The sequence below is a fragment of the Oncorhynchus mykiss genome, chromosome 3 (assembly GCF_013265735.2).
Source record: "Oncorhynchus mykiss isolate Arlee chromosome 3, USDA_OmykA_1.1, whole genome shotgun sequence".
Lineage (NCBI taxonomy): Eukaryota > Metazoa > Chordata > Actinopteri > Salmoniformes > Salmonidae > Oncorhynchus > Oncorhynchus mykiss.
In genome coordinates this window covers 71,944,871-71,969,973 of record NC_048567.1, presented here as the reverse complement: position 1 = coordinate 71,969,973, position 25,103 = coordinate 71,944,871, and the positions used below count along the sequence as shown (strand labels likewise).

The 25,103-nt window shown below is 44.1% G+C and overlaps 1 protein-coding gene across 1 annotated transcript in view; it reads right to left on the bottom strand.

The window, feature by feature from the left end:
• LOC110520522 (importin subunit alpha-4) overlaps positions 1-22,607 on the bottom strand; it is a 28,245-nt gene extending 5,638 nt beyond the window's left edge. Inside the window, exons 1-16 of the mRNA XM_021597906.2 lie at positions 22,403-22,607; positions 20,039-20,083; positions 11,601-11,690; positions 10,054-10,083; positions 9,905-9,957; positions 9,503-9,598; positions 9,043-9,128; positions 8,459-8,545; positions 6,864-7,033; positions 6,639-6,683; positions 6,390-6,521; positions 5,861-5,989; positions 5,591-5,695; positions 2,036-2,107; positions 1,651-1,813; positions 1,466-1,560 (exon numbers count right to left, since the gene is read on the bottom strand). Of these exons, the coding sequence (XP_021453581.2) occupies positions 1,466-1,560; positions 1,651-1,813; positions 2,036-2,107; positions 5,591-5,695; positions 5,861-5,989; positions 6,390-6,521; positions 6,639-6,683; positions 6,864-7,033; positions 8,459-8,545; positions 9,043-9,128; positions 9,503-9,598; positions 9,905-9,957; positions 10,054-10,083; positions 11,601-11,690; positions 20,039-20,083; positions 22,403-22,471 (1,467 nt within the window). The 5' untranslated portion in view covers positions 22,472-22,607. The remainder of the gene's footprint in view (positions 1-1,465; positions 1,561-1,650; positions 1,814-2,035; positions 2,108-5,590; positions 5,696-5,860; positions 5,990-6,389; positions 6,522-6,638; positions 6,684-6,863; positions 7,034-8,458; positions 8,546-9,042; positions 9,129-9,502; positions 9,599-9,904; positions 9,958-10,053; positions 10,084-11,600; positions 11,691-20,038; positions 20,084-22,402) is intronic.
• Positions 22,608-25,103: the final 2,496 nt, after the last annotated feature.

Genomic DNA, 25,103 nt, shown 5'->3' with positions numbered 1-25,103 from the left:
TAGCCTTCTAAATGAATTGTTTTTCATATAAACTTGTGCCCAGTCAGTAGCCACGTCCAAGTGAGCTCAGAGTTAGTGTCAGCATGACGGAACGCCCCTTTGGCCAGAGTGCTTAAAAGGACTCGCTAAGAATTAACAGACCAGACCAAGCAGACGGATGGTGTAAACCGAACGTCATGAATGGTTAAAACTACAAGACCAAAAAGAGGCGAGGTCGCGGCCCACACGTTGAAATGGTTAGAAACGTTGTACTGAGACCAGGCAGCGTGGAGCGGTGGCTACACTGCTGAATGGTTTAAACTCTACAGACCAGCCGACATACAGCGCAAGGTGAATGTCACAAAATGGAATTATGGGAAGGAAGAATCCCTCCCATACAACCATTGGTACGTCTGAAGTATCTATGCTAACGAACACTCCAAGACCAGAGAAGCTCTACAACTAAGGACATTATGACCTCTGGTGGATAATCAGAGCCTTACATCAAGCCACTACCCATAGACGGATCGATTGGTTTCTGAGACAGAGAAACACATCTAGGCGTAAATATATATTGCATTTCTAATCTGAATGAGCAGTGGTTAGGGTGCTAAGTATACGTATTTCCGTGAGCGCAGCTTCCAAAATGTATGTACGATAAGTTGACTCTCTCCCCTCCCATTATGTACCAAGCTGTCATATGGTGTCAGTTCACTAGGGACTTTTATCCCATGTAAGTGTGTATTATTTATTTACTAAGCCAATGTGTATTTCTGATTCATCAATGAGGTTAGGGTTCTGTCAGATATCAGGGAGTATGCGACGTTCAGAATGAGACTGATAGGAGGTAATAATAATACATTAATAATCGACTGTTATTGATGTAAGAGATGTCTGTATATCTTTAGAGTTTAAAGTCGGGAGACAGCAACTCGCTAAACAACTTTTACCGTGGTGCACCAAATGTCTAATGAGTTAATTGTTACATGATTAATTTCAATCGAGTAACAATTAAACATAGTTTAAACACAGACATCAGATTAATGATGGTCACGACACCTACTTGTTGTATGATGATCTATCGTCCCACAACTGTCCCAGAGTGTTTAGAAAAGGCTATTTATTTCTCGTAGAGAACGACAAGCTGACCAATAGAATAGGTCAACTTTTCTACTATGGTGGATAGTAGATTGACAGGCTAGTGATGTTGCTGTTTGTTACTGGTCTTGTTGTCTGAGGAAAAGTTCATGTGGACAGTTATTCTAACTTCTTCAAAGTTTGCATCGGAATTTAGTAAGAAGGATGCACACCGTTGCATGTTCTGTTAAGATGAATTACCTTGTATTTCTGAGCACCGTGGGTGGACGCCCTAATCAGGTTACGCACCCAATGCATATGGGTCTGTTAATGAAAACGCTGCAGGTCACATGTCTGGTGCTACATTTTCCTAACAGAAGCACTGGACTGTGTGTGATTTACAACTCACATCATCGCCTGAGAAGTACTGGTCAATAATCTCGAAGGCTAGTTTGTAGATGTCCTCATTCTCATGTTGCTGCAGATTCTCAATCTTCTCCAGACCTGAGCGGAAAGCAGATCAGAAAGCAACAATTCACTTCAGACACACAGTACCTCCTCCTTTAGCCATCATGAGAATATGCAGGCACACACCTCCACACTCCTCTATGATCTCAGTGATGGTGCCGGCCTCGTCCCCGGCCATGATGAGGACGTTCTTGAGGCCGTCTAGGAGTACCTGGACCACCTGGGGGTCCTTCACTGAAAGCAGGCTGCAGAAAGGAGGGACTACATTCTGCTGCACCAAGTACTCCACCTACACAAACACGAAGACAGCAGTAAGCAATTCTGACAAATCACTGCTGACACTTATGATTGTGTAAGCAGGTTCAGTCACTGGCATTAGATTAGTTCATAAACTCACTGGTCTGAACGCTCCAGCTCTAGAGGCCCTGGCATGGCAATGCAGCCCCGTACCTGTCCATGTCTAAGTCAATAGTCTATCTGATAGAGGTTGCAATGTGTGTGACAGACTCACCTGGTCTTTCCGGCCACTGATGGTGAGGTTGCTGATGGTCCACGCTGCCTCCTTCTGAGTCCCAAAGTCCCCCTGGCGACACACGGCTTGTCAGCACTACGTAACATATCACTACACAGCAATGACAGGAAGATCATCTCTCTCAGGCTCACACAGACACCAGCCATGTAGGCACGGTGGAGCCAGGACCACCCAATCAGATATATCCTGTTTTATCATCTCTACTAGACAGTCTTCCAAACAGACAGAGGTAGGTAGTAACATGTACAGTTGTGTTTGCAGCGGCACAACTGAGGGGAAGGAGAAATGCCCAGCCAGCCAAGAAAAGATCCTTCAAAGTGGAGAGGTTCGGAAGAGGGTAAATCCTACCTTGGCAAGAAAAATAGGATTGAGTTTACTATGGCAATTGATATCTGCACTGTTCATTTATTACCTGAATACAATCCTCAATGTTTAATCTCATGCTGAAATGGGTCTGATTTGCATACTAGACTAGTGACATTTCGATATGGATCGTTGTAACACTTACCTGATCCTCCTTAACATTTAATTCTGAGTTAAACATGTAACGTCACACTTCGAGTAAAATGTTTTTAGTACGCATTCACCATCACATGTACTTGTAATATGAAATATCTCTCATGAATGCTATTGAAATTATTCAGATGTCTCAAGTACCATTTACCTTTTTATGAAATTGAGCACATTGATAGATATTAAAACAACTTTGAATAAACTGTACAGTCTACAGATTTTCTTAAATGTCAGTCTTCATTGGAGAAGACCTGTACTGGAGGACATCTGCAATTTAGCATTTTTATTAGGATCCCGTTAGCTGCTGCTAACAGTCGCCACTTTTCCTGGTGTCCACAAGATGGTGCTGGCAGGCTTAAACAATACATTTATGTAAAATAAATTGCACTAAGTTGTTGTTCTTCTTGCCGTCAGTTAGGTGTAAAAAAATAAAAATTATCACACAAAATATGTAACAAGTACTGAAAAAGTTCTGTGACCGGAAACTTTTTTTAAATGAACACTTCCACCACCCCCTTTAAAAAAATGTTTTTACTCTTACTTGAGTAGTTTAAGAGGGCTACGTTTACTTGAGTAAATCACAATCTACTGTGAGATTGTGATCTCTTTTACTTTTACTTAGATTTTTAGTACTCTACCCACCTCTGCAAACGGGACATTATTTGTATTTTTACCTAAACATGCAAACACCATCACCAACTGGCATGACCTTCACTCATGGAATGGGTGGCCAAAAATAACTAACTGAAAGCCACACCCCAATACACCATGCCACTGCCGCCTCTATTTAGTAAACAAGTCAGGTCACAATCCAGTGCATTTATCAGTCAGTAAGAAACTGGTCCTGAACATTAAAACTAAGAGCACTGTATTTGGTACAAATCATTCCCTAAATTCTAGACCTCAGATGAATCTGGTAATGAATGGTGTGGCTGTTGAACAAGTTGAGGAGACTAAATTACTTGGTGTTACCTTAGATTGTAAACTGTCATGGTCAAAACATATAGATTCAATGGTTGTAACGATGGGGAGAGGTCTAGCCGTAATAAAGAGATTCTCTGCTTTTTTGACACCACATTCCAAAAAGCAAGTTCTGCAGGCTCTAGTTTTGTCTAATGTTGATTATTGTCCAGTCGTATGGTCCAGTGCTGCAAGGAAATACCTAGTTAAGCTGCAGCTGGCCCAGAACAGAGCGGCACCTTTTGCTCTTCATTGTAATCAGAGGGCTGATATAAATACTATGCATACCAGTCTCTCTTGGCTAAGAGTTGAGGAGAGACTGACTGCATCACCTGTTTCCATAAGAAACAAAGTATTGAAAATCCCAAATGGTTTGCATAGTCAACTTACACACAGCTCTGACACACACACACACACTTACCCCACCAGACATGTCACCAGGGGTGTTTTCACAGTCCCCAAACCCAGAACAAATTCAAGAAAGTGTACAGTATTATATAGAGCCCTAATTGCATGGAACTTCCTTCCATCTCATATTGCTCAAATCAACAGCAAACCTGGTTTAAAAAACAGATAAAGAAACACCTCGTGGCACAACGCCTCTCCTCTATTTGACCGACATAGTTTGTGTGTATGCATTGATATGTAGGCTACGTGTGCCTTTACATTTTTTTATGTAGTTCTGTCCTTGAGCTGTTCTTGTCTAATAATGTTCTGTATTATGTCATGTTCTGTGTGGACCCCAGGAAGAGTAGCTGCTGCTTTCGCAACAGCTAATGGGGTTCATAAAAAAAATTAAAAAAATTGTTAGCTTTAATTAGCTTTAAAAATGCACAATTATCTCTCAGCCTCATGGCAAAATGTGTAGAACAGCATGAGAATGTGTTGTCACAATACCAGGCCAAGTTTCATGATACCACGGGGGAAACTTCAGCGGCCTAGCATCCTGTTCACCCCAATACAACATATTTCATTTAAAGTTCACATTGTTCACCGTATAATAGAATACTGAACAAGCCTACCTATGATGTTGCTGGAGGAGTGACTACACGTGCATAATGATTTGAACGTCATTGTCATGAAACCACCTTTACTCTTCAGTTAAGACTCCCTCCCTCATAAACACACACCTCTCTCTCACACAAACACACTGTTCCCACCTTTAAAAATGTTAGGTACCAAACAGAATGTAAGGAGCACCAAAAATATATATTTTTTTACACTTTAGTCTTCCATTAGGCCTATAAGAATCCTAACTTCGAAAAACATCTCATGAGTAGCAGACAATTTTCCTTTTTTCCTGTGCCAATCAAATTTTCTTACAACAACTGTCAAGTTACCAGGTTGTGAGCTAGCTAGGTAACATGACTGAACAAAGTTGTTTGTTATCAAACCAATAATTAGTGTCCGGGATTAGTTTAAAAACGTCCCTCGACATGGTGTGTGAAATATCAAACGTGCGCGACATCACGCAGAGAGAACAAAAGGTATCTCCGGTAATATGGGTGATATTTTTTACCGTTTGAGATCGAGACGATGTAAAGCTGCAGACATGCCTCTTGTAAAACGGGGCTTCCTCTCTGGCACAGCTGCGTGACGGTGAATTTGCAAAGCCTATCAGACTGGCCTGTACTCTTGGTTATACCAGGGATGAAATTATTCAATATATCAACTTTTCTCACTCTGCACGCTGCTCCAATGTAACAGAAGACTGACCAGGGTCTGCATCCCCCCCACCAACATAGCTAAATTATATTTAAAAAACTGATGCAGGAAGAGCGGACAGAGAGAAGCAGGTGAGTGATGGCTGGAATTGGATACGGCTGGCTGATTACACATGCCACACATGATATGCAGACATTATTGGGCTGGCGCAAACAAGAGACTTATTGATGTTGCTTAAATACAACTGAATTTAGAAGCAAAACTAATTTAATAAACATTTTATAAAAGGCACGAGTACTTCATGGCAAAAATGTGTAGAATTGCAGGAAGTTTTTTTGGGGCCAAATAACACATTCTGGCCTCGCTACTGACAGACGCACACCACAGATCTCTCACCTTGGCCAGTTGGTGGATAATCAAGGGGATGAGTCCTGCGTCAATCACAGCCTGAACCTGCTGCTGGTTCCCAGCCGTGATATTGGACAGGAACCACACTGCTTCCTGTAGACGAACCAATCACAGACAGTTATGCCACAACACTTCCTATTAACAGTCCAATCTCACACAGTCAAACCAAACAATTTCCTGTTGGCCTGCTAATCATTGACATTGGCTTCTCCCCTCCCCGTTTCCATTCCCTCTCGGGGGAGTGTGTGTGTGCTCTACCTTGTTGATCTTCTCTTTGGGGTGTGTGAGCAGGTTGGGGAAGTGGGAGAGGACTTCACAGTTGAGAACCATCTGTGTCTGCTCGTCTGTCCCTGTCACAATGTTGCCTACTGCCCTCAGCGTAGCAGTCTGCAGGAAGTGACAACACAGCAGGTCAACACCCACAATGTCAGCGCGTCAGAAAAGACAAAAACACACCCTGATGTATTACTTATAAAAACGCATCGTTTCCTCCCTTCCTTGAAATGTTCACTGATCTGTATGTTGTAAGGAAAGCTAGGAGTTTCTTCAACATATGGCTGCAGTTTTACTAAAGCACACCTAGCCCTCATGATGAGTAAAGCCAAGGTTTTAATACTTGTTGATTTAAAATAAATGTTTATTGGTCACATGCAATAACATCTGCTAATCAATGATTCATTTTATAAGCACACCATCTATACCAGTGTGTTTGGGTCTAAGTCTGAATGTTATCATTTACCATGGTAATTGTTCCCAATTCTATGGTGTCCCTGTTGAGCCATCTTACCTGAACTTTGACATCCTGGTGGCTGAGCAGAGGAACGAGGAAGGGGACTACGCCAGAGTCTATCACCATCTGAATCTGCTCGTTCCCACCATCTGTCAGATAGGACAGAGCCCACACCGTGTCCACCAGGATCTACACAAGTATGTCAACGATTCCATTAAGTGTTGTTTTAATGGGGCTGCTGATGTCAAAATGATGGTATGCGAATTGTACCATTTAGGGGTAATGAAAATACACTTCCATACTTACATTTATATCTGTGTGGTATAGAAGAACACACAGAGCTGGAACAATCTGGAAAAGAGAAAACAGTTTGAGGTAGAGAGAGGAAAAGATGCTGCGAAAAGCAGACTAGAAATGTGGTCATGTAAGGTATGTCGCTAAACATTCCTCCTAGTGATGAGTCATTTGGCTGACTGGCTGGAGAGACGATAACACTGCTCACACACACACACGGTACCCACATGTACATACCTCCTGTACTGTCTCCATGGGGGGTGGTGGCTCCTTGTTGCGACAGAGGTTTACGATGACCCAGGTGACGTTGCGGAGGAAGGAGATGGGGATGGAAGGGTTAATGAAGGACAGCAGGGGCTTGACCACACCCAGGGAGATGACATAATCTCTGCACTGTGGCCCGTCGCCTGGGGGAGAAGCATCACAGGTCAGGAGGTCATCATTTGGGCAAAGCGTTTTTCCTGGTTAGGTAGTGAGCTATGACAAATACAATGAAGTCAAATGAAGACACAGCAATATGAACTGGATGTAGAAAGTAAGTCAGTTTTCTCAACAACAACAGAGCGTTGAAGCAACAGAACGTTGAAGCAACAGAACGTTGAAGCAACAGAACGTTGAAGCAACAGAACGTTGAAGCAACAGAACGTTGAAGCAACAGAACGTTGAAGCAACAGAACGTTGAAGCAACAGAGCGTTGAAGCAACAGAACGTTGAAGCAACAGAGCGTTGAAGCAACAGAGCGTTGAAGCAACAGAACGTTGAAGCAACAGAGCGTTGAAGCAACAGAACGTTGAAGCAACAGAACGTTGAAGCAACAGAACGTTGAAGCAACAGAACGTTGAAGCAACAGAACGTTGAAGCAACAGAGCGTTGAAGCAACAGAGCGTTGAAGCAACAGAACGTTGAAGCAACAGAACGTTGAAGCAACAGAGCGTTGAAGCAACAGAGCGTTGAAGCAACAGAACGTTGAAGCAACAGAACGTTGAAGCAACAGAACGTTGAAGCAACAGAACGTTGAAGCAACAGAGCGTTGAAGCAACAGAACGTTGAAGCAACAGAACGTTGAAGCAACAGAACGTTGAAGCAACAGAACGTTGAAGCAACAGAACGTTGAAGCAACAGAACGTTGCGGCGCAAGGTCTCCACTGTTTTGGTGCCCTGGCTACTACGCTGTGAACAGCGTGACGTGAACCCGTGCACATGCTGGCCACACCACTCGTTACGCTCGCACGGCAAAATAAATGTACACATACATGTTATTCAATCATTTCATCCAAACTGCTTGTGCGCGTCTACGAGCATCTGCGTAGCTAGGTGCTAAAATAGAACTTGGTTCCATTTGACGCTGGACGCGCTGCAAGTCCCACCTCCACCAGCTCCTCATTGGTTTTTAGGAGCATATACCCACATGGGTGACTGAAAGATTGAACTGAGGTCCACAATCCAGTCGGTGGTGGTAATGCACCTTAAAATTGGTTGCCCACAGCGATATAAAGTACACAGACGACTGGAGGAGAGATTACTAGAAACTTATCTGTGGATTAATGGTCAGAGTAGAGAACACACTATTGTGTGACTCAACAATGGGTAAGAATTCTACAAAGACTGTACTTCAGGTAAAATAACAACTCAAATGTTTATATCACAGGACAAATTAGCTCGCAACAGCAAGGTAGCTAGCTAAATGTCCATGAATGTTTCATGTGTTTCAACCTGTCCCAAAAATAACAGTTCAGAGTTAGTTTTGATATGTCAACCTGTGTGTTCTCATCTGGTGGGATTGGACAAAAACAAACATGCGTGTGACCGCTGTAGTCAGTATCTTTACTCACCTATGATGTTGCCTAGTGCCCACACAGCCTGTTCACACACATTCTGATGGGGAGAGTGGAGCAGTCGCAGGAACAGGGGAACAGCATCTGTTCGTACACACAGAGAGAGTTAGGAATTGACATATCACAATTTCACACACAACGATAACATAACAGAAGCATTAGTGAAGCCGGGCAGAGAGACCGAGCCCAGACAGACAGTCAGAATAAGAGCAGGGCAGAGAGACCGAGCCCAGACAGACAGTCAGAATAAGAGCAGGGCAGAGAGACCGAGCCCAGACAGACAGTCAGAATAAGAGCAGGGCAGAGAGATGGAGCCCAGACAGACAGTCAGAATAAGAGCAGGGCAGAGAGACGGAGCCCAGACATACAGTCAGAATAAGAGCAGGGCAGAGAGACGGAGCCCAGACAGACAGTCAGAATAAGAGCAGGGCAGAGAGACCGAGCCCAGACAGACAGTCAGAATAAGAGCAGGGCAGAGAGACCGAGCCCAGACAGACAGTCAGAATAAGAGCAGGGCAGAGAGACCGAGCCCAGACAGACAGTCAGAGTAAGAGCAGGGCAGAGTGAGCTGCTGAACTTACTGGATTTGACCACAGCCTGGGTCTGTTGTGAAGTACCAGACGCTATGTTGGTCAGGGCCCAGGCTGCCTCGAACTGGAGAGACGGACTAGCGCAGAGAAAGGAGGGAAAGAGTGAGAGACAGAATGAGAGGCCTTCCACTAATATCAACCCATCCTCATCCTAACCCCACACACACACACACACCTATTGTCCTGGGTGTGTCTCCATTCCTAACCACAAGGTCCTGTGTGTGTTGTCCTGAACACAAGGTCCTGGGAATGGGGAAATATTTTGTTTGGATTGGCTAAAGAGAAATGGGCCAAGGGACTCTCGTGTGCCTGACACACACCTTATCTGCATCATATCTCCTAGACATTAATCCTGTCAGACTACAGGATTACCTCCCAGTAAATGTCCCAACAGTGCATTGGTAGAGACGGTCAAAGGGAGGACATTGGTCTGAGGCATCAGCAGACTCACTTGTCGTCTCTCTCCAGACATTTGACTAGGATGGGCAGGATGCCAGACTTTATCAAGTCATCAATGGGAGGGTTTCTGTCACTGGAGAGGAGTTTTCTGACAGACAAAAACAGGAAGTGTTATGTTAGAGTCATGGAAAAGAAAACAGGGTTTGAGAGATACAAAGCAGAGAGAAGGACAAGGTGATCACACATCTTACTCTACTTGAGAAAATTATATTTTCCCTAACCCTCAACCCAATTCTAACAATAAAACTTAACCCCTAAACCTAGAAATAGACAGTTTACAAGTGAGGACCGGCAAAATGTCCTCACTTCTCAGAATTGTAGTTGGTTTACTATTCTTGTGAAGACTTCGGATACTCACAAGTATAGTAAAAGTTGTATACACACACACTTTTACCTGGCAGCCTGTACGGCACTGAGCTGGACCACAGCGTTATCACTGACGGCATTCTTCAGCGAGACAGAGAACACACGTTACAGCATCACACTCAGAGGATGTCTTTTAGTTAACAAGTAGACGTGTGTGTACATGAAGTTGAGGCTGACCTGTAACATAACTTCTAGTGTGACGTTTTGCTGTAAAGACAGAAGGGACAACATCAGTACCAGGTTACAGAGCAACATGGGGGGGGGGGGGGGGGGGGGGGGGGGGGGAGATACAATTCACATAAACATCCATTTAACAGATCATTCTGAGGAGACACAGTGCCGTTTTCCCTGTGGCTGCTGCCGAGTTGGTGTGTTGACCGGCCCGGTTGAGGCTGTGTGAGCTCACAGGCTGAGAATGTCATGCTAGCCTATCACTACACTTCACCTTGTAGCAGCTAAACCAGGCCAGACCAGGGCCTATTCCTCATTTCATTAGCTTAGTGACAGGTCTCCAGTCAGCAGGGTAAAAAGCACCTCTTTACCCTTACACCCCCCTGTGGATCCCCATACAGTGCATTCGAAAAGTATTCAGAGCCCTTGACTTTTTCCACATTGTTACATTACAGCCTTCTTCTAAAATTGACACTTGTGGAATATATATTTTTATTGTTCTTAATCTACACACACACACACACACACACACACACACACAATACCCCATAATGACAAAGCAAAACCATTTTTTAAATTTTTTTTAAGTAAACTGAAATATCACATTTACATAAGTATTCAGATTCTTTACTCAGTACTTTGTTGAAGCACATTTGGCAACGTATACAGCCTGGAGTCTTCTTGGGTATGATGCTACAAGCTTGGCACATGTATTTGGGGAGTTTCTCCCATTCTTCTCGGCAGATCCTCTCAAGCTCTGTCAGGTTGGATGGGGAGTGTTGCTGCACGGCTATTTTCAGGTCTCTTCAGAGATGTTCGACCGGGTTCAAGTCTGAGCTCTGACTGGGCCACTCAAGGACACTCAGACTTGTCCCGAAGCCACTCCTGCATTGTCTTGGCTGTGTGCTTGCGTTGTTGTCCTGTTGGAAGGTGAATATTTTTTACGCTCTGAGATGCACTGTCAACAGTGGGACCTTGTATAGACAGGTGTGTTCCAAATCATGTCCAATCAATTGAACTGACGACAGGTGGACTCCAATCAAGTTGTAGAATCATCTCAAGGATGATCAATGGAAACAGGATGCGCCTAAGTTCAATTTCGAGTCTCATAGCAAAGGGTCTGAAAGATGTTGTAATACATTTCCAAAAATGTCTAAAAACCTGTTTTCACTTTGTCATTATGAGGTATTGTGTGTATATTAATGAGGATTTATTTTAAAATCCATTTTAGAATAATGCTGTAACGTAACAAAAATGTGGAAAAGGACTGAATATTTTCGATGCACTGTACATCATACAAACCATAGAGAGACCAGGGGGTTTAAGACCCATGTCTAGATTACAATGTCACACATAGAAATGGATTGTACAGCACGAACACAATGTCTAAGGTCAATCGATCTCCAGGAGGGTTGGCCACGCCTGTCCGACTGGTCCTACCAGACAGATAGTCTAGGCAGTACATTTTCATCTGTAACAAGTCTCCTGTCTTAGAGATAGCCTGCCCAGCGCAATAAATAGCAAATGGGTCGCTAAAGTGACATCACACCCACCCCTTTGAAGTCAGAGTCTATGTCGGAGTCCTCAAGACTGTCCTCCTGTGGGACGTTCCTCTTCTTCAGTAGATGCTTGTCTCGTTTGTTCTGACGGAAGAGAGGGAGAGATTAAAGAATAAACCAACACATTTATGAATACTGAAATATATGACAGAGTGGCAACACTAACTTCTACAGCACCAATACTTAAGTGGAAGCTGGATATCGGTCAAAAAACAGCTGACCCTCGCATCCCTAGGATGTGCGTCATCTCTGGGACCGGAGTCAGTCTGCCCAGAGACATCTGGGGTACAGTTGGGGACAAAGTACAAACCCTGTGTCGCTATGGGGATGTCCTCTATAAGATTACTCAACTTTAGATACAGTGCCTTCAGAAGGTAATCACACCCATTGACCTTTCCCCACATCTTGTGTTACAAAGTGAGATTAAAATGGATGTTATTTTATTGTCGTCAACTATCTACACAAAATACTAGAATGTCAAAGTGGATTACATTTTTATAACACACTAAATACACTGCATCTTGTTTAGATCAGTATTCAATCCTCTGAGTCAACACACATTAGAGTCACCTTGAGCAGTTGTGGAATATGTTTATTCTGAGCAGGCTTCCTTTTCACCGTGTCATTTAGGTTAATATTGTGGATTAACTACAATGTTGTTGATCCATCCTCAGTTCTATCACAGCCATGGTGAAATCCCAGAGCAGTTCCCTTCCTTTCCTCCAACTGAGTTAGGAAGGGCGCCTGTATTTTCTAGTTACTGGGTGTATTGGTACACCATGCAAAGTGTAATTAGTAACTGCACCATGCTCAATGAGATATTCAATGTCTTTAAGACCGCTACCAATAGGTGGCCTTCTCTGCGAACCATTGGAAAAACTCCCTGGTCTTTGTTGTTGAATCTGTGCTTATAATTCACGGAATCTGTGCTTATAATTCACTCACCCTGTGGGGTAGAGATGAGGTAGTCATTTAAAAATCAAGGTAAACACTATTATACAACACAGAGTGAGTCCATGCAACTTATGTGAATTGTTAAGCACATATTTCCTCCTGAACTTCCCTTTGGTCCTCCCTTTGCTTCTATAACAGCCTCCACTCTCCTGGGAAGACTTTCCACTAGATGTTGGAACATTGCTGATGGGACTTGTTTCCATTCAGCCACAAGAGCATTAGAGAGAGGTCGGGCAATGGCGTTGGGCGATTTGAGGTCGGGGCTCTGTGCATGCCAGTCAAGTTCTTACACACCGAAAAATTATTTCTGTATGGACCTGGCTTTGTGCACAGGGGAGTTCTACTGAAACGGGAAAGGGTTTTCCCCAAACTGTTGCCACAAAGTTGGAAGCACAGAATCACCTAGAATGTCATTGTATGCTGTTGCGTTAAGATTTTCCTTCAATGGAACTAAGGGGTCTAGCCAGAACCATGAAAAACCGCTCCAGGCCATTATTCCTCCACCAAACTGTACAGTTGGCCCTATGCATTGAGGCAGGTAGTATTCTCCTGGCATCTGTCAACCCCAGATTCGTCCGTTGGACTGCCAGATGGTGAAGCGTGATTCATCACTCCAGAGAACGCTTTTCCACTGCTCCAATGGCGGCGAGCTTTATACCACTCCAGCCGACGCTTGGCATTGGTGCATGGTGATCTTAGGTTTGTATGCGGCTGCTCAGCCATGGAGCCGTTGTTGCAGGGCTCTTCAGTCCATTCTACCGACAATATGTCTAAGGAGATTGCATGGCCGTGTGCTCAATTTTATACACCGGTCTGCAACGGGTGTGGCTAAAACAGTCGAATCTACGCATTTGAAGGTGTGTCCACATACTTTTGTATATATAGAGCATTTAGGCTCTGTAACATGTCGGTTCAATGATCTACTTATTTTATGCAGCCATGGTATTTTAGTGGGGCAAAGAGAGAGAGCGAAGAACACGTGATCGAGAGGAAGAGAGAGTTGCATCCCGAGATATCTTTACCTCGAAAATACATTATCTAAACGATTGATAGTTGGTGTTCAGCAGTCATAAAAGTAAGCCTTATTTACTTTGAAGAACTGGAAAGGTGATTTCGTCAGACAGCAGCTCTATAGAGATGACTTGGAATGAAATAGTCAAATGAAATATACACAACAACTGAAATATTTCATTAAAGTAAAGTGAATAAATGCCAGGTGAGTGATAACCAGTAATGGGCAGTCACTACCCTCATTGGGACTGTGTTGTTAGGGCATTCAACCCACATGATGCATAGCGCATTTAAAATGTTGAAGAAAAAAAAAATCAGCCGAAAATCACAATTATTTTTTTAGATAATCGAACCAACATTAAAAAGAACTAAGAGACACACACCAACTGTAAGGCTCCTAGGGTACAGTGAGACACACACCAACTGTAAGGCTCCTAGGGTACAGTGAGACACACACCAACTGAAAGGCTCCTAGGGTACAGTGAGACACACACCAACTGAAAGGCTCCTAGGGTACAGTGAGACACACACCAACTGTAAGGCTCCTAGGGTACAGTGAGACACACCAACTGAAAGGCTCCTAGGGTACAGTGAGACACACACCAACTGAAAGGCTCCTAGGGTACAGTGAGACACACACCAACTGAAAGGCTCCTAGGGTACAGTGAGACACACACCAACTGAAAGGCTCCTAGGGTACAGTGAGACACACACCAACTGAAAGGCTCCTAGGGTACAGTGAGACACACACCAACTGAAAGGCTCCTAGGGTACAGTGAGACACACACCAACTGTAAGGCTCCTAGGGTACAGTGAGACACACCAACTGAAAGGCTCCTAGGGTACAGTGAGACACACACCAACTGAAAGGCTCCTAGGGTACAGTGAGACACACACCAACTGAAAGGCTCCTAGGGTACAGTGAGACACACACCAACTGAAAGGCTCCTAGGGTACAGTGAGACACACACCAACTGTAAGGCTCCTAGTGTACAGTGACACACACCAACTGTAAGGCTCCTAGGGTACAGTGAGACACACACCAACTGAAAGGCTCCTAGGGTACAGTGAGACACACACCAACTGAAAGGCTCCTAGGGTACAGTGAGACACACACCAACTGAAAGGCTCCTAGGGTACAGTGAGACACACACCAACTGTAAGGCTCCTAGGGTACAGTGAGACACACACCAACTGTAAGGCTCCTAGGGTACAGTGAGACACACACCAACTGTAAGGCTCCTAGTGTAGTGAGACACACACCAACTGAAAGGCTCCTAGTGTACAGTGAGACACACACCAACTGTAAGGCTCCTAGTGTACAGTGAGACACACACCAACTGAAAGGCTCCTAGTGTACAGTGAGACACACACCAACTGAAAGGCTCCTAGGGTACAGTGAGACACACACCAACTGTAAGGCTCCTAGTGTACAGTGAGACACACACCAACTGAAAGGCTCCTAGGGTACAGTGAGACACACACCAACTGAAAGGCTCCTAGTGTACAGTGAGACACACACCAACTGTAAGGCTCCTAGTGTACAGTGAGACACACACCAACTGTAAGGCTCCTAGGGTACAGTGAGACACACACACCAACTGTAAGGCTCCTAGGGTACAGTGAGACACACACACAAATGCACACGCAACAAAAATTAGTATACAGACACACTGGTGTTGAAAAGAGTGTGAAAGACACACACACACACACTCAACATGCGAGTCAGTGGTAGGAGGGATATTCCCTTGGCCTACATTCCAGTGTGTGCTGCAGTGCCGGGCCGTGCGTCACTGCTGGCGGCTAACCAGTCCTGTGCTGCTCTCTGCTCCGGCAGGCAGCACCAACAAACCCTATTCTCCCTCACCCGCTATCACCCATCAACAGCTATGTCTCACTCTCTGAATCAGTGGTAACTTCCCTCAGTTTCTCTTCCTCAACCAAGTGACTCAGCAAATCCCAATCAGCATCATGAAGTAAAAAGAGTGAGTGACAGACTCAAAAGCCTTGACGAGGGGGGTTGTTTTAGCATCTGAGAAAAAAAACAGGAAGTGGAAGGAGAGTTAAGAGTGTGTCAAAGCTCAGAGGGGGGTCTAGCAGAGGACGAAGTAAGATTCAAAGCTATGAACAGGGTATTATTTTGCGTCAGAGAGATCACAGAGTCAACATGAGAGTAGCGGATTGTTAGACATATGAGTGAGAGATAGCTACGTATCACAGGAGGGGGTCAGAGCAACCCTTCAGTCTCTGGCTCTTTACAAAGGTGTAAACAGAGCAGCTGCATGACTACCAAACTAATTTGTTGTATTGTATCCAACACAGTACAACCTGTATATTAAAGGATTCAGATTTAAGCCAATTTTTGCTTGATCTGAAAATGTGGTTGGAAGCTCCGTAAAGAGGGTGTGACGCAATTCTGCAGCCTCTGGAGGCATGCAGAGGCCAAATCGAGCTCTGTACCAAATGTTTAAACAACTGCGGAGGGCACCGTATAGCTCCGCAATGACATGATTGGTTGACGGGTAGGTGGGGGCGGGGAGGTCCTGTATAAACAAACTCACTTCCTTGAGAACTTCCTTCACAACAGCTCTGCACTGCAAAACGCAAGTACACTATATACAGTACCAGTCAGAAGTGGACACCTACCCATTCAGGGGTTTTTCTTAATTTGTTTCTACATGGAAGAATAGTGAAGACATCAAAACTATGAAAAAACACATATGGAATCATGGAGTAACCAAAACAAAATATATTTTATATTTGAGATTCTTCAAAGTAGCCACCCTTTGCTTTGATGACAGCTTTGCGCACTCTTGGCATTCTCTCAACCATCTTCATGAGGTAGTCACCTGGAATGCAATTCAATTAACAGGTATGCCTTGTTAAAAGAAAGAAAGAAATTCTACAAATGAATGTGTTTGAGCCAATCAGTGGTGTTGTGACAAGGTAGGGGTGTTATACAGAAGATAGCCCTATTTGGTAAAAGACCAAAGTCCATATTATGGCAAGAACAGCTCAAATAAGCAAAGAGAAATGACAGTCCATCATAACTTTAATACAAGAATCTTCAAGTGCAGAACTTTGAAAGTTTCTTTAAGTCCAGTCACAAAAACCATTGAGCACTATGATGAAACTGGCTCTCATGAGGACAGCCACAGAAAAGGAGGATACAGAATTACCTCCGCTGCAGTTCATTTAAATGAACTGCACCTCAGATTGCAGGCCAAATAAATGCTTCAGAGTTCAAGTAACAGACACATCTCAACATCAACTGTTCAGAGGAGACTGCATGAATCAGGCCTTCGTGGTCAAATTGCTGAAAAGAAACCACTACTAAAGGACACCAATTTGAAGAAGAGACTTGCTTGGGCCAAGAAACATGAGCAATGGACATTAGACCGGTGGATGTCTGTTCTTTGATCTGATGAGTCCAAATGTGAGATTTTTGGTTCCATCTGCCGTGTCTTTGTCAGATGCAGAGTAGGTGAACGGATGATCTCTGCATGCGTGGTTCCCATCGTGAAGCATGGAGGAAGTGGTGTGATAAATAAAATCAGTATTTATAGAATATATAAAAATCACTACAGATCACTGGTGACACTGTAGGTGATTTATTTAGAATGCAAGGCACACTTACCCAGCATGGCTACCACAGCATTCTGCAGCAATACACCATCCCATATGGTTTGAGCTTAGTGGGACTATCATTTGTTTCTCAACAGGACAATGACCCAAAACACTTCCAGGCTGTGTAAGGGCTATTTGACCAACAAGGAGTGATAGAGTGCTGCATCAGATTACCTGGCCTCCACAATCAACCTACCTCAACCCAATTGAGATGGTTTGGGATGAGTTAAGACTGCAGAGTGAAGGAAAAGCAGCCAACAAGTGCTCAGCATATGTGTGAACTCCTTCAAGACTGTTGGAAAAGCATTCCTCATGAAGCTGGTTGAGAGAATGCCAAGAGTGTGCAAAGCTGTAATCAAGGCAAAGGGTGGCTACTTTGAAGAAGCTCAAATACATTTTGTTTTAGTTACTACATGATTCCATGTGTTATTTCAAAGTTATGACGTCTTCACTATTATTCCATTCTACAAATAGTAAAAATAAAGAAAAACCCTTGAATGAGTAGGTGTCCAAACTTTTGACTGGTACTGTATATACAAAAGTATGTGAACACCCCTTAGTGGATTGGGCTACTTCAGCCACACCTGTTGCTGACAGGTATATAAAATTGTGCACAGAGCCAAGCAACCTCCATAGACAAACATTGGCAGTAGAATGGCTTTACTGAAGAGCTCAGTGACTTTCAACATGGCAGTGTTATAGGATGCCACCTTTCCAACAATTCAGTTTGTCAAATTTCTGCCCTGCTAGAGCTGTCCCGGTCAACTGTAAGTGCTGTTATTGTGAAGGGGAAACATCTAGGAGCAACAATGGCTCAGCCTCTAAGTGGTAGGCCACACAAGCACAGGACAGGACCACTGAGTGCTGAAGCGGGTAAAAAAAATTGTCTGTCCTCTGTTGTAACACTGACTACTGAGTTCCAAACTGCCTCTGGAAGCAACGTCAGCACAAGAACTGTTCATCGGAAGCTTCATGAAATGGGTTTCCATGGCCGAGCAGCTGCAAACAAGCCTAAGATCACCAAGTGCAATACCAAGCATCGGCTGGAGCGGTGTAACGATCACCGCCATTGGACTCTGGAGCAGTGGAAACACGTTATCTGGAGTGATGAATCACACTTCACCATCTGGCAGTCTGATGGAAGAATTTGGGTTTGGCGGATGCCAGGAGAGCGTTACCTGCCCGAATGCATAGTGCCAACTTTAAAGTTTGGTGGAGGAGGAATAATGGTCTGGGGCTGTTTTCCATGGTTAGGGCTAAGCTCCTTAGTTCCAGTGAAGGGAAATCTTAATGCTACAGCATACAATGACATTCTAGACAATTCTGTGCTTCCAACTTTGTGGCAACAGTTTGGGGAAGGCCCATTCCTGTTTCAGCATGAAATGGTTTGTCGAGATCAGTGTGGAAGAACTTGACTGGTCTGCACAGAGCCCTGACCTCAACCACATCGAATACCTTTGGGATGAATTGGAACACCGACTGTGAGCCAGGCCTAATCGCACAACATCTGTGCTCGACCTCACGAATGCTTGTGGCTGATGTCCCTGCAGCAATGTTCCAACATCTAGTGGAAAGCCTTCCCAGAAGAGTAGAGGCTGTTATAGCAGCAAGGGGGGGGACAAACTCCATACTAATGCCTGTGATTTTGGAAAGCAGGTGTCCACATACTTTTGGTCATGTAGTGTATGAATGGCCTGACTTCTGCAGAGGCCGTATCACTGTAAATGCTGCAAGGCCAACACAGGCGTCAGATTGACCATGTAGCACCTTTTAGCAGTAGCACACCAAGCATCTCAGGATAGATTATATCTGAATATACTTTTAAATCTCTGTTAATCACTAGGATGTAGTCTGTTAGAGATCATCACTAACTCTGATAGTAGAGTATACAGAAACAGTACACAGGTCTGCAGATCAAGGTGAAGGGTGTAGAGGGAGTGGCTGAATGACTGAGGTGAATAAGAATTGGGCTAACAGTTTCAGGGGTCAGTTGTGGTCAAGGGCTCCATCCAAACTGGGATTCCCATGAGATCCCTGGTCCTGGGAGTTAGTGATGGGGGGGGTGGGGTGATTTATACAGTTTCATATCTGGATATTATTTTTGACATTCATATATGTATGAGAAGATATCACAATATTATTTTTGTGCTAGTTTGCTGTACCAACATTTTTTTTGGGGGGGGGGGGGGTACACTTATTTCCATGACTCGTGGCTCCCTCTCATCCCTCTGCAGCAGACATATGGTGAGCAATATGTTCGCAACATCGAATATCAATAAAATCACAGTATGGAATCAATACATATGTAATCATGAGAATCGAAATACATATTGTATCGTGATAATATCGTATCATGAGGTCCCTGGCAATTCCCATCCCTACTGGAAGTAGGGTTACATTTCTCTTACAGTCAGTTTGGCTTTTTTTCAAAATTTTGGTTGGGATCTAGGGAGGATAAACTGATCCTAGATCTGTGCCCAAGAGCAATTTCTACCTGCAGCATATGACTGCAGTAGGTCAAACAAAGATACCTATGAGGTCACGGTGAGGAGGCAGTTTACATGGGTCAGAGGTAAATCCAGAGAGGTGAAAGGTCATGGTTGGAGACAGAGTGTTAGACTGGGGTTAGTGCCTCTATAGAGAAGGGGATCATTCTGTATGGACAAAGAGGAATACCCAGCCTGTCTGGGGCAAGACACAGGTTGAGAAAGAAACAGCCTGTTTAAAAGGTCTGTGTAAGCAGAGAGGTGAATACTAACACATTAATATAGGGAGCAGTAGAAGCACCGCTACAAAGTCGTGCGTCAACAAAAATATTAAAATGAGGCTTCTTCACTCACCTTTCTCAGTTCCACTGTCACGTCATTTCGATGTCTTCTCATAGTCTGGAACACAAACGAAGCAACATGAGAAAGAAAATCCTTCATTTATAAAAACATTTTTAAGGAGAGTTATTCATAACAACATCTCTCTGGACTCAGGTCAGAACATAGGAATTGAGGGGACTCATATGTAAACTATAGTCTAACAGCATAACAGTAACACCACTGGATGTGGTTACGGTTCAGGTTAATCAATGTGTTTGTGTACCAGTATTAGTGAGCGTGTCCCTCTGCAGCAGAGATATGGTGAGAAATGTGTTTGTGTACCAGTATTAGTGAGCGTGTCCCTCTGCAGCAGAGATATGGTGAGAAATGTGTTTGAAACATTGAATCGGAATAGAATCGTATCTGCCCCTAAGTATCATGATAATATCGTATCTGCACCTAAGTATCATGAGAATATCATATCATGAGGTCCCTGGCAATTCCGAGCCCTAACCGGTGTGTTCATAGTCCACTCATTGCTGTGAGCTGGTCTCAGATCTTGTGACTGTCGGTGCAGTTCATATTGCCATCCTAATAGCAGTAACATCATACTTGGTCTGGTCTTACCCCTGTCTAGAGAGGATGAGGTGCAGAGAACCTGAGTGAGACACCTTCTCCTCTCTCTAACAACCAGACAGTGTCCCAGTCAGGAGCATCGGTATGAGCACCGACTAGATCAGCAGAGGGCCAGTGTGGGTCGATGCAGGCTTTTATTCTAGCCAAGCACTAACACGTCTGATTCATCTAATCTGGATTCAGATTAAAGACAATGATTAGTTTATACATATATTAGGCTGTAGCCTAAACATAGCTTGACCAGTGGACAGTGTCCTGAGTCAACAGTGAGCGTTCCCCCTGGATACAGTGACCTGGGATGAACAATTAAGTCCAAGGCCACAACACTGACAGAGCAAGTCCAAACATGTTAGACTTTACAGAGCAAAGCAGATATTTGATAAGTAATGCTGGCTGCCTCTCACATGATGTCCCATAAGGCTGTTTAGTGAGAGACAGTTGAACTGGGAAGAATTGGCCAAAGTTGCCCCTTCTGCTGGAGCAGAGTCAGATCATCCTAGTGGTTAAGGTCAGGATTTGGGTTAACCAAACTCATCCTAGATCTGTGGCTATGGGAAACTTTAACCTCGACCAAACCCCAATCTATGATTTTCCCACTGCCCACCCCAATACTATAGTGTGTGCCAAATTGTTTCAGTAATCAACCATTGCAGGAACACACAACTCTCTGGTCCCAGATCAGTGCTTCTTAGGGCTTAATCTACCTCCTGGACCCTCCACTAGGCCCCAGATCAGGTTGTACCTCCTGGGAGAACCCAAGCTAGACATCCAGGATGCCAGAAATAGCCCTAGTGACACACTTTGCAATGTCTGCCTGTCCATCATAGTAGCCATGTGTTTGTAACGTTAGCTTGCGGTTTCAAAACAACCACTTATGGGACTGGTCCACATCCCATGGTTTTAGATGGCTCCCAAAGACAAATCAACTCCTATCTTCAGCTACTATTTAGAAAACTCATTCCAATGGGAGCCTTCATACACTGAGGATGTCTTAAAGATGACTCTTTGTATAACTCTGTAAAGACATAAAACAGAGTGTGTGCGTTATTGTCAAAGATACCACAGCTAACCAATATAAATACGTGAAGTCAGCATGCCATAGTTTAACATTGACAGCTCGGCCATAAGATACCGACCTAACGTTATGCGGATAAAAAGTTGGTGTGTGGTGGAACTAGCAAGTAAACCGATTCAAGTTAACGTCAGCATGCAGTCCTAACATAATAATTCAATCGACATATTAACCGAGCGAGCTAACTGGCTTATGTAAACAGCTAACTAGAAGATCATTTACAGCACAGGCAGTCGTTCAAAAATGCCTATTTTAGCTGGTCACAGTTAGATAGCTCATTATTGTTGGACAAGGCAAGGGTACTAACCAAAAAGATATCGAGCTACTGTCAGTTCTGAACAGGGTTCAGTTAGTTAGAGAGTCTATGTAGCTAATACATGCTTCTGCTAACTACCGTCTTTGGATTTGGCCAGTTGGGCTGTAAACTATATTCTGCTTTCAAAACAGGTGGTAGCTAAGTTAACTGCTTAGGTAATCAGCTAGGTAATAGTTCGTCGTTAGCGAAGCCCCCTGAGCACATTGCTAGCTTACGTTACAATCTTTGCTTGCAAGCTAGCTAGCTAACTAACTAACACGGCTTCATCAAAAGCTTGTCAGCAGACAAGGCCGGTGAAGATAGCCGGTGTCTAAAGTAAAAATCCAACACGAATCACTGGTAACCCGCTCTATCCAAATGCGAGGCATCCTACCTCGACATCGCGTCCCTTGTTTTTGAAGCTCTTGATACGGTGGTTATCCAAGTCGGCGTTTTCTGCCATGTCTGTTTGCTTGGTTCGTGAGTACTCCGGCGTTTGATCTCCAGTGAAAGGCAGAGCACTGTAAATATACTGCTGAGCACAGGGGCGACCAGACGTAATTCAGATGGGTAGTATGAGGGAGGAGCTCGGTGACGGGCTATCCTATTTTTGATGGGATGTTTTAGAAATGGCTCGCAAAGCCATCATCATGGTTCATTTTTAAATATCATTCATTTAAAACATTTTGAAAATCTGCAGACACCTCAGTAAGTCATGTACCTTGGCTTAGCCAAAAAAGATTTTCCCATCAGGATTTTGTCCTATTCACTACATGGTACACGGTGTCATAAAGGCATCAGTAAGAGAGGCCTGTGAATCAAATCAAAATCAAACTTTGTGTCACTTTATTTGCCGAATACAACAAGTGTAGACCTTACCGTGAAATGCTTACTTACAAGTCCTTAACCAACAGTGCAGTTCAAGAACTAAGAACATATTTACCAAATAAACACAATAAAATTAAAATAACGAGTCTACTGTATATACAGGGGGTACCAGTACCGAGTCAGTGTGCGGGGTACACTCTGTTTGGACCATGATAGTTTGTTAGTGATATGGACACCAAGGAACTTGAAAATCTCGACCTGCTCCACTACGGCCCAGTCAATGTTAATGGGGGCCTGTTTGACCCGCCTTTTCCTGTAGTCCACGATCAGCTAATTATGAAATGCATGGCAAGGTTTGTATGATGTCTTTATCAAAGCATGACTTATGGTGTTTTCACATTTAGTCAGTCCTCTTTAAAGTGAACTCTGGGGTAAAGAGAAAAAACTAAATAACTCAGTTCACTTTGTATTCATACTGCCCTTGCCTTTAAATGAGGAATCAACTCTTTTGCCAGTTCACTTCAACTATTTAGAAAGGAACCAATATCCTTTTCCAACATCCACTGGGTTTTAACAAAGTGTAGGACAAGCCATTCAATCAAAATGCATTAGCGGACAGCTAGATATCCCTACTTACATTTTGGAAGCTAATAGACTGCATTTAGTTAAAATATGAGACATAATTGTAATCCGTAGTTACTATTAACATTTGATTGCTATTTATTCTGTAACCAATAGAATAACTGCAAAATAAATAATGCTGTAATTGAAAATTGTACACCCAAGGTAGGCTACTGTCCCTTTAAAAGCTAGAATAGATTTTGTGCCCTGTTGTGATTCTCACCAAATCTGTTGTCTACTCACACTATTCAACCCCCACAATCAATTAATAGCTTAAAGCTCTCTTAGCCTTTATATCAGATATTGCAAACAAATAATCTGAACTAAAAACATCCTTGACAATCACTAATCAATATCCAAAAACAGCACATTTTTTCCCCACAAAACTGCACATCAGCTTCTCTTTTGTGGCAACAATGTGAGGGTGTATGGCAGGGGGAACAGGGTTGCAGTAGTCTAGTGTGTCAGGGTTTATGGCAGGGGGAACGGTGTTGCAATAGTCTAGTGTGTCAGGGTTTATGGCAGGGGAAACGGTGTTGCAGTAGTCTAGTGTGTCAGCGTTTATGGCAGGGGGAACAGTGTTGCAGTAGTCTAGTGTGTCAGGGTTTATGGCAGGGGAAACGGTGTTGCAGTAGTCTAGTGTGTCAGGGTTTATGGCAGGGGAAACAGGGTTGCAGTAGTCTAGTGTGTCAGCGTTTATGGCAGGGGGAACAGTGTTGCAGTAGTCTAGTGTGTCAGGGTTTATGGCAGGGGAAACAGGGTTGCAGTAGTCTAGTGTGTCAGGGTTTATGGCAGGGGGAATGGTGTTGCAGTAGTCTAGTGTGTCAGGGTTTATGGCAGGGGGAACAGTGTTGCAGTAGTCTAGTGTGTCAGGGTTTATGGCAGGGGGAACGGTGTTGCAGTAGTCTAGTGTGTCAGGGTTTATGGCAGGGGGAACGGTGTTGCAGTAGTCTAGTGTGTCAGGGTTTATGGCAGGGAAAACAGGGTTGCAGTAGTCTAGTGTGTCAGGGTTTATGGCAGGGGGAACGGGGTTGCAGTAGTCTAGTGTGTCAGGGTTTATGGCAGGGGGAACGGTGTTGCAGTAGTCTAGTGTGTTAGGGTTTATGGCAGGGGAAACAGGGTTGCAGTAGTCTAGTGTGTCAGGGTTTATGGCAGGGAAACAGTGTTGCAGTAGTCTAGTGTGTCAGGGTTTATGGCAGGGGGAACGGTGTTGCAGTAGTCTAGTGTGTCAGGGTTTATGGCAGGGGGAACAGGGTTGCAGTAGTCTAGTGTGTCAGGGTTTATGGCAGGGGGAACAGGGTTGCAGTAGTCTAGTGTGTCAGGGTTTATGGCAGGGAAACGGTGTTGCAGTAGTCTAGTGTGTCAGGGTTTATGGCAGGGGGAACGGTGTTGCAGTAGTCTAGTGTGTCAGGGTTTATGGCAGGGAAACAGTGTTGCAGTAGTCTAGTGTGTTAGGGTTTATGGCAGGGGGAACGGTGTTGCAGTAGTCTAGTGTGTCAGGGTTTATGGCAGGGGGAACAGGGTTGCAGTAGTCTAGTGTGTCAGGGGTTATGGCAGGGAAACGGTGTTGCAGTAGTCTAGTGTGTCAGGGTTTATGGCAGGGGGAACGGTGTTGCAGTAGTCTAGGGTGGGAATAATGACAAGTG